This window comes from Macadamia integrifolia, chromosome 1 (assembly GCF_013358625.1).
Source record: "Macadamia integrifolia cultivar HAES 741 chromosome 1, SCU_Mint_v3, whole genome shotgun sequence".
NCBI lineage: Eukaryota > Viridiplantae > Streptophyta > Magnoliopsida > Proteales > Proteaceae > Macadamia > Macadamia integrifolia.
The window spans coordinates 28,004,486-28,017,549 of record NC_056557.1 but is presented as its reverse complement, the minus strand read 5'-3'; the positions used below and the strand labels follow the sequence as shown (position 1 = coordinate 28,017,549).

General features: G+C 38.3%; 2 protein-coding genes and 1 non-coding gene across 3 annotated transcripts; all 3 read right to left on the bottom strand.

The window, feature by feature from the left end:
• Window positions 1-3,107: 3,107 nt before the first annotated feature.
• Window positions 3,108-4,632, bottom strand: LOC122091707 (30S ribosomal protein S21, chloroplastic). Its single transcript, XM_042661834.1, has 2 exons — window positions 4,001-4,632; window positions 3,108-3,403 (listed from the first exon to the last, which is right to left on the bottom strand). Exons 1-2 carry the CDS (start codon window positions 4,465-4,467, stop codon window positions 3,286-3,288), a joined length of 585 nt encoding a protein of 194 aa, XP_042517768.1. The 5' UTR covers window positions 4,468-4,632; the 3' UTR covers window positions 3,108-3,285.
• Window positions 4,633-8,234: 3,602 nt separating this feature from the next.
• Window positions 8,235-8,351, bottom strand: LOC122087081. Its single transcript, XR_006142648.1, has one exon. It is a non-coding gene; the product is annotated as a U5 spliceosomal RNA (small nuclear RNA).
• A 1,595-nt stretch (window positions 8,352-9,946) lies between these two features.
• LOC122083878 (F-box protein At5g49610-like) lies at window positions 9,947-11,407 on the bottom strand. The gene has a single exon (XM_042655362.1). It carries the CDS (start codon window positions 11,285-11,287, stop codon window positions 10,160-10,162), a length of 1,128 nt encoding a protein of 375 aa, XP_042511296.1. The 5' UTR covers window positions 11,288-11,407; the 3' UTR covers window positions 9,947-10,159.
• Between the last annotated feature and the right edge of the window lie 1,657 nt (window positions 11,408-13,064).

The following is a 13,064-nucleotide window of genomic DNA, read 5'->3' as shown; positions in this document are numbered from 1 at the left end:
GGGGGGAATCAACTTTGTCCTAAATTCCAAGTATCACAACCTTCTGCTGTCCAGTCAAACCAACTCCTATTATGACAGAAATATTTGTGGTCCACATTTTTTCTTCTAATAGAAAATTTTTACTTTCAGCTTCCAATTCAGCAGGCAAAGGGCGTTCAAAAGGAACTGAACTAAAATCTTTTTCACAAGGCATCATTTCGGTGGCTTTTACGGCTGACATTTTATCAAGAGGGTGGGGCATCTTCCATTCTTCCTACAGTGTTCTGAATTGCTCGAAGTTGCACTAAACTGGTTGGTTTGAGATTATCGAAAAGAAAGGATCCAATAAGACCAGAAATCAGATTGCTCCAATTTCCTTTGGGACTCTAGGAGGATAGATGTTTGTCGAAGCACAACAGATAGACTCACATGCTCCCACTTCTGAACCTGGAGCAAACTAGTAAACAAGAAGCCATGTAAGCTAGCCAATGCTCTGCTAACACCCTAAGTGAATGGTAGACAGTTCAATCATCTCTTTATCAAAGTATTGGTGTATGCATTATATTATGTGGCTTGGAACACCCAACCAAAATTCAATTGGCCATCAATACTGAGAGGCTGAATCCATCCTTCAGATCCTGGATACTTAGGCACACCCATATGATATCATTATTGCACGTGCATATTCATCAGTTACAAGGGTGCACAGCACTTGAAGGTGATTTCATCTTTTATTGAAGGACCCAACTGAGAATTGATGTCGGACATATTCATGTTTTTCTTCCTCTAGAGCAAATAAACAGTGCATTCTACCTAAGTTTCTCAATTTATTCTCACAATGATTTATACAGCCTCCACTGGCATGAAACATACAGTATATGTCACTTAATAACTGTGTATGATCTATTGAGTGGGAAACCTTCCACCTAAACTTCAATTCTTTTTTTTTTTTCTTCTTTTCAAGATCTATACCATATAGAAGAAGTACATGTACGAATCTTGGAGCTTCCTAGTCCTATCCTAACCAATACTCTTTAACTTATCCTATGCTAACTAGAAATATATCATATTAAAACATATTACATCAAAGGAGCTGGCAAAGTCATATTTCACTTAAATAACCAACATGACCATGAATTGGCATGACGCTGGCACAGTTGACAGTTTCGATATGGTTGTCTCACTGTGATGGCGACCTCAACCCTCGTGGAATTACAAAGGCTTTGAACTCTCATATTTGTAATGCTCTACAACAGCGACTCAGCCTTATCCCAAATAAATGGGGTCGGCTGCATAATTATAATGCTCTGTGGACTAAAAAAGTATCAACTGATAAAGCATAATTGAGAAAGTAGTGTTGGCACCAGAGGAGGTGGCAGTCATTATACTTGTACTCATAGTTGTCACGGCGCCAAGGCGAACCAAGGCGGTGAAGGGTTGTCTAAGCGCTTAGGCAAGAAGGCGTCCGCCTTAAGGCGAACAAGGCAAAAAAGTGTTATTTTTTATTTTTCCTATTTTCTAACATTATTTAGTAAGTTATATATACCTTGTATCATAAAAAATCAAGATTAAGCCACATCAAGTCATTAAAAATCAACATTTAGCCATATCAAATCATAAAAAATTAACATTAATTCATATTAAGTTATAAAAAATCAACATTTAAAGAAATTCTCTTATTCTATAATAAGTTTGACTAGTCAAATGATTTTATTTTTACATGAGACTTTTTGTATTAGTTATAATATAAAACCAACTTTCCAACAAGTCTAAGATTACTTAAATCTGAATTGCAATGACAAAGTTATGCTTCAGTCAATCTTATTTTTAAATGAAAATAATTTTATGAATATCAAAACAAAATATTATTTTACCGGACTTTTGGTTTTTAGCAATGTTTTAACATGATAGAATTTATAAAATTTTCATAATTGAGAAAAACTCCAGCATTTAAAAGTTGAAAATCGTCCCTATAACCAAAATCCAATTTTTGTTCTTAGACTGGGGGGTTGACTTTTTATCCTTTTGGAATTTGATTTTTAAACTATTTTTATTGGATTCAAATAGGGGGTGTTTGCTTATTTATAAATAATATCTTAAGTAAATGAAATAAGTACCAAAACACAAGGCGACATGCAGTGCAACAAGGCGGTTGTCGCCTAGGCCCCAGGCAAACCGCCTGGACGCCTAGTCGTCGCCTAGACGACGCCTTGGTGATGCCTTGCCAACTATGCTTATACTATCATTTTCTCTGTTCTGCACTTTTTCCCTACTTTTACAAACTGTCTTCAGTATAATTCATCCCTCAGGTGATCATTTTGACCCCAGGAAGCAGATACACATTCATTCTATCATTGTTACCTTTAAACCAGGAAGCAACCGCAAAAATGCTTTGAGTTGGCATTAATTATTAGTATTGACAATATCTTTTTAACTGTGTGTTGTGCATGTGTGAATAGAAAATGGATTGAAAATTATAAACTGCAAAACCTATTTTCTTTGGTTTGGTTAGACTATCGACACCATTTTTCTAACTGTGTTGTGCATGTGTGATTAGCATGTGGATTGTAGATTAGAAACTGCAAAAGATATTTCCTTTGGTTAGATTGGACTTTCTAACAGTAGAGTTTTTTTTTTTTTTTTTTTTTTTTTTGCTAACCAAGGTGTCTAGGCCAACTTACGCGCACCTCGACTAATCCTCGGGGAGACTAGCATAGCAATCCACCGCCATAATCTCCACTTAAATTGCAAATGCACAGATGGTGAATCGAACTTGAGACCGTGCGCCTAATCTACACAATCCCCAATTCGCCCTAACCATCTGAGCAACCCACGGGTGGGTACAGAACAAATAAGAAAACATACACACACACACACTCACACAATGTGTACGACAGGGTTCGATCCCACGACCTCCTCCCCTAAGTGCCAGCTCCACAAGTCGAAGCTACCACCACTAGGCTATCCTAGTGTTCGTACTTTCTAATAGTTGTAGCATAAGCAGAAGTAGCCTTAATTGAAGAACTTAGGAAATAAAATAAGGTGACCTTGCATTCAGTTTAGGTATTAAGGCCTCAAATCTTATAAAGAATCGACATATAAATGCAGTTCAACGAACTACAAAGAGATTTAAACAACCAACGCAAAATCATATTTTATTTCTGGCCTATGAATGTTAATCAAAGGAAGGAACAAAGCTGCTTGCTCTTTACAACCAAAGGAAGAGGACACTACAGAGAAACTTACAACATAAAGATGCCCCAGAGGATGCAAGTTCTACACAGAGAGAACAGGGAAAAAAGGAAGTCAATAGGGAAGGTCTCCTTCAAGAATTTCCCAGTTATCTTCTTCTTCATCCTCATCCTTCTTCTTGTTCGATGATTCCTGCTTATCTGGAGGTGGAGTTCTCGGGGTGAAGGTTCGTCTGGAAACAGAGAGCAATGGTGATACTAATAATCAAATAATCAATGCCCAAAGAGAAAGCCAACAAAGTGGATAAATATTTTCTACTAAAAAACGAACTGCACAAGCAATTAGTAGAAAACTAAAAGGTAGATAGCACTAAAGCATACAGAACGAAACTGGAGATGCATTGTGAGTAGAGGCAAAATCAAAAGTAAGCTTAGAAGCCAAGACAATGAGAAACAAAAGCAGAACCCCAAAACCCACTTCATCACCAACAGACCAACAGAAGGAGAGAGGACAATATAATACCCCAGCCAAAAGAGAAACAAAGAGTATTCCTAGAACAAATTCCAACAAAAACTAGACAGATTATAAAGTTCTGCGACTCTGCCCAATTACAGAACAAAGAAATGAAATATAGAAGCAATGGATTTGGCTCGTAGCAGAACGAGAAGTAAACCTAAACAGGCCAAAAACATTTACTGAAACAAACTGGAGAAAAGAAGCCCGAAGGAAAATGAAGATTTAGATCCAAAATCGAAAAGGGAATATAATCCAACTCAAAATAAAAGCAGATTACAGTTCCATAGAGAGAAGAAAAGATTGGGAACAAAACCTTCTTCGATTCCTCCTAGCAGCATCTCTGGTCCTTCTCTTCCTCTCATCCTGCTTGTTCTCAAAGTACCTTCTCCTCTTGGATTCCAGAATTACTCCAGCCTTCATTACTTCCCTCCGAAACCTCCTAAGCAAGGCCTCTTCTGATTCATCTTCACCCACAATGACCTGAACGTTGTATGCAGATTTGAAGAAAAGGGTATTCGCGTAAAGAAGAGAAGGGCATACCACGGGCAATAAATCCGATGAATAAGAAGAATGAGGCTCGTTCTCCACTACTGGAACTAACTCATTTCCGTAGATACCATTCTGAAACGATCTGGAACATGAGATAGAAATAAGAGAACCACAAGGAACAGATGAAGAAGAAGAAGAAGAAAAGATGAGTTGGGTTCTGGGTTTATTGGTGGGAAGTCGTTGTGATGGTAATGTGAAGGAAAGGAAGTTGCAGAGAACCGTAGAAGCCATGGATGGATAGAGTGAGGCTGCAAGCTTTGCTTGGTATGGTTAATCTAGGTCAGATAGGCCTCTCTCTCAACATCGGGTTAGAAGAGCTCGATTCTGGACCGTTAGAAAAGAATCTGTGGTGTTTCTTGGTAACAAGCTCATCTCCTTTACATGACCTTTGGGAGTCGCTAGCATTCCTGCTCTATGGTCCAAAATTTGAGTGAAGATATTGTCCGACCGTCGAGGTCATTATCTAATCAGATATCATTACCAAAAAAAAAAATTTAAACATTGATTAAATTCCAGATTAATTTGATATTAGAGCTTTTATTATTATTAGTATTATTTTTTAATTTTTTTATAAACATGAAAACAGATGCTACGAGTTTTAAAAGGTAAAAAAATTCTAAATAATCGATAAAAATAATAATAATAAAAAAAAAAGGTCGAAAAAATAGAAAACAATACATGTGGAGATCAAAGGGCTTAAAATTCTTAATCCTACATGTAAAAAAATCATTTCTCTCCCTTTCCCTTCTGAAATCTTATCCAAAATTTGTGAAATTTCAGATAAGGATGGGATGGAATGAATGGCTTGCCACCTACTTAAACAAGTTTTCCTAATTCATGCTTAGTTTCTCATTGTGGCAACCAAAGCACTTGTCTATTTTTAAAATTTTATGGAAAACCCTACAATTATCCCACCCCTTTTTTATCATCCCACTATTTTCCGTCCAACAACCATGGCCTAATAGGAAATGATATGAAATGGCCATATGAAAATTTTGATTATGTATTCTCCCATTTAAAAGTAAATTAACTTCCCATGTATGTTTATACAATCGCTATTAATTAATACATGGTCCACAAAATTTCCTCCTCATCTAATTTGTCACATGACAATATTAGGTGTCTGTTCATGAATCCTTCTTAGAATGTCTATGTAATAACCCCAAACCCTTGTTAATTATTGAATTACAAGTAATATTAAAAAAGTATAGAGAACATAATTTGATGAAAAGCAAGTAGCCCCTCTACAATGATTGGAGAGCTCCAGTGAGATGAGAGCTAAACTGAAGTCCTCTAGAATGACACACACACTTCACCTGTTCTCATCTCTCATTTCTAATCTTCTATCATGGAACATTTAGCAAAACCATTGAAGAAATTTTATATAACAAATCGTATGATTGAATTAGTTCATCAAATTTAACAAGTGACATATGTATGGCATTTCTACAAGATGTGGCAAGAAAATCATCCTAAGCTTCCCGTACATACTGCACAGAAGAACAAATACAAGAGAGTGAGCATTGGGCTAATCCAGCGGGGGACTCTCCGATGACTAAATATGATCTCATTGCAAATAATAATTCCAAGTAGAAATAGAAAAAGGTTTTGATCCCTTTGAATGGGATATACCTGAGTATTTATAGTAGTGGCAAAGCAATTGTGGAGAGCCCTAGCTTGGTGAGCATCCTAATGCTGATAGAAGCCTAGACATGGAAAGAGTATAAGTGTACTATGTATATCTCCAATGTCTGTATAGATAGTGTGTATCTCGATCAACAAGGGATTCTCCTTCCTTTTAGGGACGGTTAGGAATTCCTTGAAGTTCTTGCTTGGAGTTTACGTATTTAACTGGGATTGAAACTCCCTATTGCAAATGAGTTATTTCCCTTATCTAGGATTCTCCGAATGCCCACTAGTAGCTCAATAGCTCGGTCAGGTTCTTTGAATGCCTACGAGCAACATGGTGGCACAGTTAGGGTTCTTCAAATTTCGAGCTCCTTTGAGTAGCTTGATGATCCGACCACACCCATGAGTAGCTTGGTCTCTCGATTTTCGAGCTACAAATGTTGATCTAGTAACGGTCAGCACTCGGGTTGGCTCTGATTTACTTGTGTTGGTTGCCTGAACTAATCGGTCCTGGTCCGTTCTGCCTAACCTTAGTTCTACATGTCACACTGGTAAGCGGGTGCACTTTTACTATAGCACTACAAAAAAAGAAAAAAGAAAGAGGCATGTAGTGCATTTCCCATCTACCAAATTATGATCCCCAATCATCACGGCCCAGGGGTTCTTGAGGTGGGATAGTTATCAGGTTGGGACCCACATATGACTGGGGTGAATAATAGAAAGGTAAAGTTGGGGAAAAGTTAAACTCTTCCACCCGTATGTTGTTTGGTTGACCATGGGACAAAAAGAATGAGAGACAGAAAGAGGGGGAGAGAGTGGGTATCCATGGCCTTAAGCGCATTGGACATACTTTGCCATAGATTGATCTCACTTTGGTACCAGTCCTTCAACTTTAGTATGGCCTTCTTCCTTCGCTCCCTAAGTTGCCTCTGCTCTGCCTCTGGATCTGAAGTTGATGGTGCGGTAGCAATGGTGTTCAAGTCTTGTCTTCTCTTCTTCCTCTTGTAAACGAAATTGCCGTCATTGCACAACTCCCACCCTTCTTCTTCCCAAGCCACAGGCTTCATGGCTGAGAAAAAATAGATTATCGTCTGATCAGTGCCTTTAATCTCTTCTTCTTCCTTGTTCTCCTATCCCACCTTCTTAAACAACTGAATCCCATCCTAACCCTATCTCCAATCAATGATTTATAGAACCCTTCCCAATTTCTGAAACCCCTTTCAACTCTTTCTAATTTCTTTTTCCATTCTCAATTTAACATGAGTTGTAGGGACTCTCCCATCTTCTCATGGTCCAGAAAACCTTTTTTTTTTCTTAAGATGAGTTGCAGGGACGATGGAAGATTGCAGCAAGGGCGGATTTTGCACAGAGGGATTATGATTGCGAGGGGTTGTAGAGGTGGCCATTGCAGCGAATGCGTGGTTGTGAGAGCTCGTGCCATCTTCAAAAAACTTTCTTCGGATTTTCAGCAAAGTCCTACCAATTCGGTAGAGAGAAATCTTTAGCCATATCAGCCGACAAAGAAAGCTCATTTTTTTATGTTGTCGATCCAAAATCCCACCCCCATAATGCCAAACGAGCCTAAATCTGATGGGGTGGAATAATTCGTACAACTATACCACCCATTAAATCTCATCCCTTACAAATGAGACCCAATAGATGGTGGAAAGGATCCTGCTGAGGATGTGATAGAAACATTTTCCCGTGGCTTTCAGGGTCTACTTGACCAAGTACATGAGGAGATCAGATGGTTAAGACTTATGATTTTATCTAAAGTGGGATCCGACATGCTTTGGTGGTCAACACTTCTCCCTTAGGAGACCAGTGTTTCAAAGAATTGGTCAATGGATCAAGTCCCTTCATAGCATCTCAATCATTGTACTATTAGTATCTTTCTTGTTTTCTTAGAAGGTTGTGGTTCTCTTGGCGCCTGCTCCTAGTGGACGGAACCTCTTGCACCAAAAAAAAAATGAGGATTTAATTGAACCAACATAAATGTTTTGAGAGTTGTTTATACGTTTTCCTTTTTAGCTACACAAGAATGCGTATCTCCTTCGCTCTAGGTGAAGGGAAATTGCCTTCATTTTTTATGACCGGGTATATATATATATATAAAAGCTTCTATGAGTTCTATCTCGGGAGAATATTAATACCTATCAGACTATGGATTTTTCTTCACCTAAACTTTCTCCAAAATGAATTGTGTAAAAATTATGGGGCTTTTTCTTTTTCTAACAATACTAATACCACATCCAACTATAACTGACCCATCTCAATTTTATCATCTTACATAGGAAAAATATCCTCCCACTTAGTGAACCCTCTCCCATTTTACAGTATTGACATAAATTTGATATATGATTTATGAGGCCCTCCTTTTAAGGAGAGCCCTACAAAAATTGGCGTATGCCACTATGTACAGCGAGCACACGGTATTCTTTAGTAAAAGGCGAAAGAATAGTTCGCTCTGTGCTCACTGCATGGCTGCGTGAATTCCTGCTAAGATAGTGTGACAATTATATAGTGTTGCTGAGAGGCCAAGTTGTGGCTTGTTTCCGATGTGGGACTATGTTCTGAGATGGGACTCACTCAGGCCAAGCGTCCACGCACATGCTGCTCGGTGCTCATCATTTCTGAGTCCTTGACTGCATAACAAGCATAATAGGTCCAGGAGGGAAACACCTAACGCACAGAGGGTGAAGCAGGATTCAATCCCAAAGTTTTGGCTTCTACTAGCACAAGACCATACCAATATGACTTCGATGCTTGAACTAATTACTCTATGGTTTTGTCCAAAACCCAATCTACAATTTTGAGGTATAACTCTCCCGCGAAAATATCATTCTTATGTTAATTTATTAAGTTCAAGAGAAAAATTTCCTTCACCCATAAAGGACGGTTCATCAACCATCATAGGGTTCACAAACTCCTATAGGTTTTAATATGTTTCCGAAATACCCTCTTGATGCCTTCTCTCGTCCATCCCACGCCTCCTAATTAGATATCAGTAAAGAAGTTTAATCACTTGTTTATTCAAACTCCACATAGTTCTTGGACTGCATCTTAGGGTGCACGATTTCTTGAACATTAACAGATAAAAAAAAAATTATCAGTTCAAGGACTAATCAGATTAATTTTTTGTCGAAATCAGCTTGAATGGTGTACCCAGAACAGGGTATGGAAAACAGGACATCAGAAGTGTGATAATTACATCTAAAGATGGAAATGAGTTCATGTCTGTGATCCACACTTTGGTATCTTAAAATAGTCCAGATCAATTCAATCTGCTCTGCATACAGATCATGATCTAAGAACTGAATTGGATCCATAATGGGAATTGGAAAATGGGCTATTCATTTTTTACTGGTGGCTGTTGCTTAGTCCCAGTGACATTCTCCACTGGTGGCAATGCCTGCATCAATTCTATCAAGTGAGAAAATAGACATAGAGGAAACCTTTTCATCAGGCACTTTGGAACCCAAACAAGTTAGGCATTTGCTTTCCCAGAGAGACACAGAGAGAGAGAGAGAGAGAGAGAGAGAGAGAGATGAAGATATTCATTACAGAGGCACCAGCTAAAAGAGAAACAAAGAGAAAATATAACCAGAAAATACCCACCTCTTACTATTCAACAAAGAGAAAAGACCACCACCAGCCCAAAAGTCTCAGTTATATTTATAGACCGTGGAAGGTAATAGTTGAACCTTATTGGTGGCTAAATCCCATTGCAACTGATTTACATCCTTTTCTTCTCTGGAAAGTGGGTTAGACTAATATGTCTGATTGAATACAATTAGTCTTGAAGAGGAAGCTGAATACAGCTAACCTTGACAGCATATGCTCTTAATGATTGGGAGATTAGCTCAATATCAAGAATGATGCTAGCAGAGAAATCTTCGAAAATCAAAATTAAATCAAGAACAGAGCTATTGGACTGTGAAAATTGGAATTATTCAGCTTAGATGCAATATGAAGATCTAATAGTTGATGAAACTATTAATTTCTTGATGAAGATTTGATCAGAAGATTTCTATCTGAAGTTCAGTTCTTTGTTTGGACAACAATTTTACAGGGGGCCATATTCTCTTCAATATTTTCATCATGTGCATTAAAAATTTCAACTTTACAGACGATCAATGGGACTGATCAAACCATAAATCTGAATTCAACTACAGACGATCAACCTGCGTAAAAGTGCAGTACTGTGAATATAAATTTTCTAGAAATAAAAAACTCAGTGTATCTGTTACAGTTAAACAGAATAGCATCCCCAATGAACAAGTATTTTGAAAAATTAACAACTGATAAGGCTGTTGACATGAGCAATGACCCCACTACTTCCTCTCACGCCAATCCCCTTGTTCTCCACCTTAGATTGCTCGATATCCAAATCATAGATAACCGATTCCTCATTAAATTTACAAAGGAAGGTTATCACAGATGATGTAGGATTCTCCCTCACAAGAAGTGGGTAAATCCAAGAATTATCAGGACAAGGTTTACCTTTGACTTTGAATGATCCAATATTGATGCTAGATTTGTTGCTCCATTCTTGCTTCACTAGATCATTCAAAACCCACAATTCCAGTTCAATATCAGAGACTGGATTAGAAAGTAACAGAGAACCCTTCATCTCCATTAGAAACAAATGCCATCTTGTTGGGGGTACTGGACTACTGATCACTCTGAATTCCTCACTTGCAAGGTCCATCAATAAAATGTATCCATCCAACTGATCTAATCTATATGCCATCCAATGCAAAACTCCATTCGCTGAAAGCGGTTGACACCGTGTGAGAACCCTAAAGGCGGTCGGCATCTCCAACTCTCTCCAGGATCCACAGCAACCACCATGTTTGTTTCCCAGTATTGTAAATACCCCACACTTGTACGTTGCTGGCTTCAAGACTGTTTTTCCTGATTTCCTAAAGGTGATTACAACCTTGTACTTGTGAATTGAATCGTCGTATACCAATGATGAACAGAGATATTGGACATTGTTGCCGGGGAGGAATTTAGGAAGCTTGAAATGCCAATGGGTGATTGGGTTACAGACATAGTATTGGTGGATAGAGTTCCTTTTCTGTAACAAGAGGAGACCATTGCAGGAGTCTCGATGGATCACAATGTCCCTCACGATTTTTTCAATTTTGAAATCGATTTCTTCTTTTTCTACATCTAAGTTGAAGTAGGAAAGGATGCCTGGTTTTGATGATTCACAGATGAACCCAGATGCAGATTTGGATTGCTGGAGTTGAGATTTTGCAAATTGAGGGTTGTCGTTGATGAGGGTGAACCATTCCTTGCACACACATTTGAACTTCACCAGAGATTTTACAGGCAGTCTGAGAAGAATCTCAGTAACAAGCTCTTGAGGGAGATGGGCACTCCGTCGGCTTCTCCGTTTAGCATCTGAAACCATTGTTTCCTCAGCTTGGATCCTTTCTTGAGTATTTTAGGAAGGTTGGAGACTCAGAGCAATAAGAAAGACAGCTTCTTTTGGGGGAAGAATTTGAGTTCAAGAAGAAAAGTAACGGTAAAAAAAGACATTTCGTGAGGGACAAGACTTTCTAATTTCCTTCGCTGTCTGATAAAATCGTTTTGAGTTCAAGAGGGAAAGTAACGGTCAAAAAAAATAGTAAAGATTCTTATAAATTTCAAAATATGAAAATATCTTTGCTGATATTCCACCTAAACGGCCAAATACTATTTTAGGTTTCAAAAACGGAAATCATAATGAAACACATGCGCGAATGAGATGGGAAAATGGTTCTAAAAATCAGATCGGATCGGTATTGGTTGAGCTTGAGACTGATCCCATAACCGATCTAATTCAAACCGATCCAAAAAACACAAACAAACAAACAAAGGATAGGGTTTTCCTTCACCATGGTCAAGACTCAAGAGAGCTTGACTAACGGGTTCGGATTAGGGGTGAAACAGGGTTAGGTTGGGCCGAGTTTCTTAAAATCCTAACCCAAGCCTGAGTCCTCAAAAATCAACCCAAGCCCAATCCAATCTTGTTGGATTCATGTTCAGGCCCAACCCTATTGGGTTCATACCAACCTAACCTAACCTGGCCCTATTTTTTAACCCTGACAGGGTCAAATAGGGCCAGGTTGGGTCTGGTAGGGCTGAGTTGGGTTGACCTTGGCTTTTGTAATGATTAAATTAATCTCGATTGACCTTTTTTTTACCACTCATATCCTTTACATTAAAATATTATAAAAAAATAAAATACTAATAGGAGCCCTAAATTCTAATATAAAATTTTAGGGTTAAATTTCAGGTTGGGTTGAGGCCTCAACCCGAGCTAGACCCAACCCTGACCCATGGTTGGGGTTTTTCAATCCTAACCCGCCCTCAGGGTTAAAAAACTTGGCCTAAGCCCTGTTTAGGTTTAGGTTGTCAGGGCCGATCTTTCATCCCTAGTTTGGATGGTGTCCATAGTAGGGGTGAAATAGGGTCCAATTTCTTAAAACCCCAGCCTAATACTAGGTTCCCAAAACTCAACCCAGGCCCAATCCAATCTTGTATGGCCCATGCTTAGGCTCAACCCTACCAAGTTTGCCAACTCAACTCAACCCAAATTGACCTTAATCAGGTGGGGTTGGCCCTGATTTTTTACAAGGTCAAGCTAACTGATCAATACACAATTAAAATTATGAAATACAACACAATAATAGATGTTCAAGACACTTGACCATAAGAATCAAATACTAAATTTCATTATTCTGAATAAAAGAATAAGATTTCAGTACTAAAGTATATTATATAAATCAGGTCCAGGTTGTGCCTAAGCCTCAACCCAGGCCGGTCCAACCATGACCCAAGGTCAGTGTTTTTCAACCATAACCCCGTCTGGAGCATCTAGAGAATGGTACATCAGTACTTGGATCAGCTATCAGGACCACTGTTAGCAAAAACGCGTTTAAACGAGCAAGAATTCTCGATTTGTAAAAGGCCTCAGAAATACTTGTACTTCGATTCACCAGTGCAGTGAGAGCCACAATTCAGAAAAAAAAAAAAAAAAAAAAAAAAAAAAAAAAAAAAAAAAGCAGAGAATTAAGAGTTCTTATTATAAACTTAAAATGAATGTCTGAAGGCCAAGTTAATCAATGTACTTCCTCTAGATCCAACTAATGTGGGAAACATAGTACTATTTCGATATCATTTTGTTGTAAGTTGATCGGCAAATA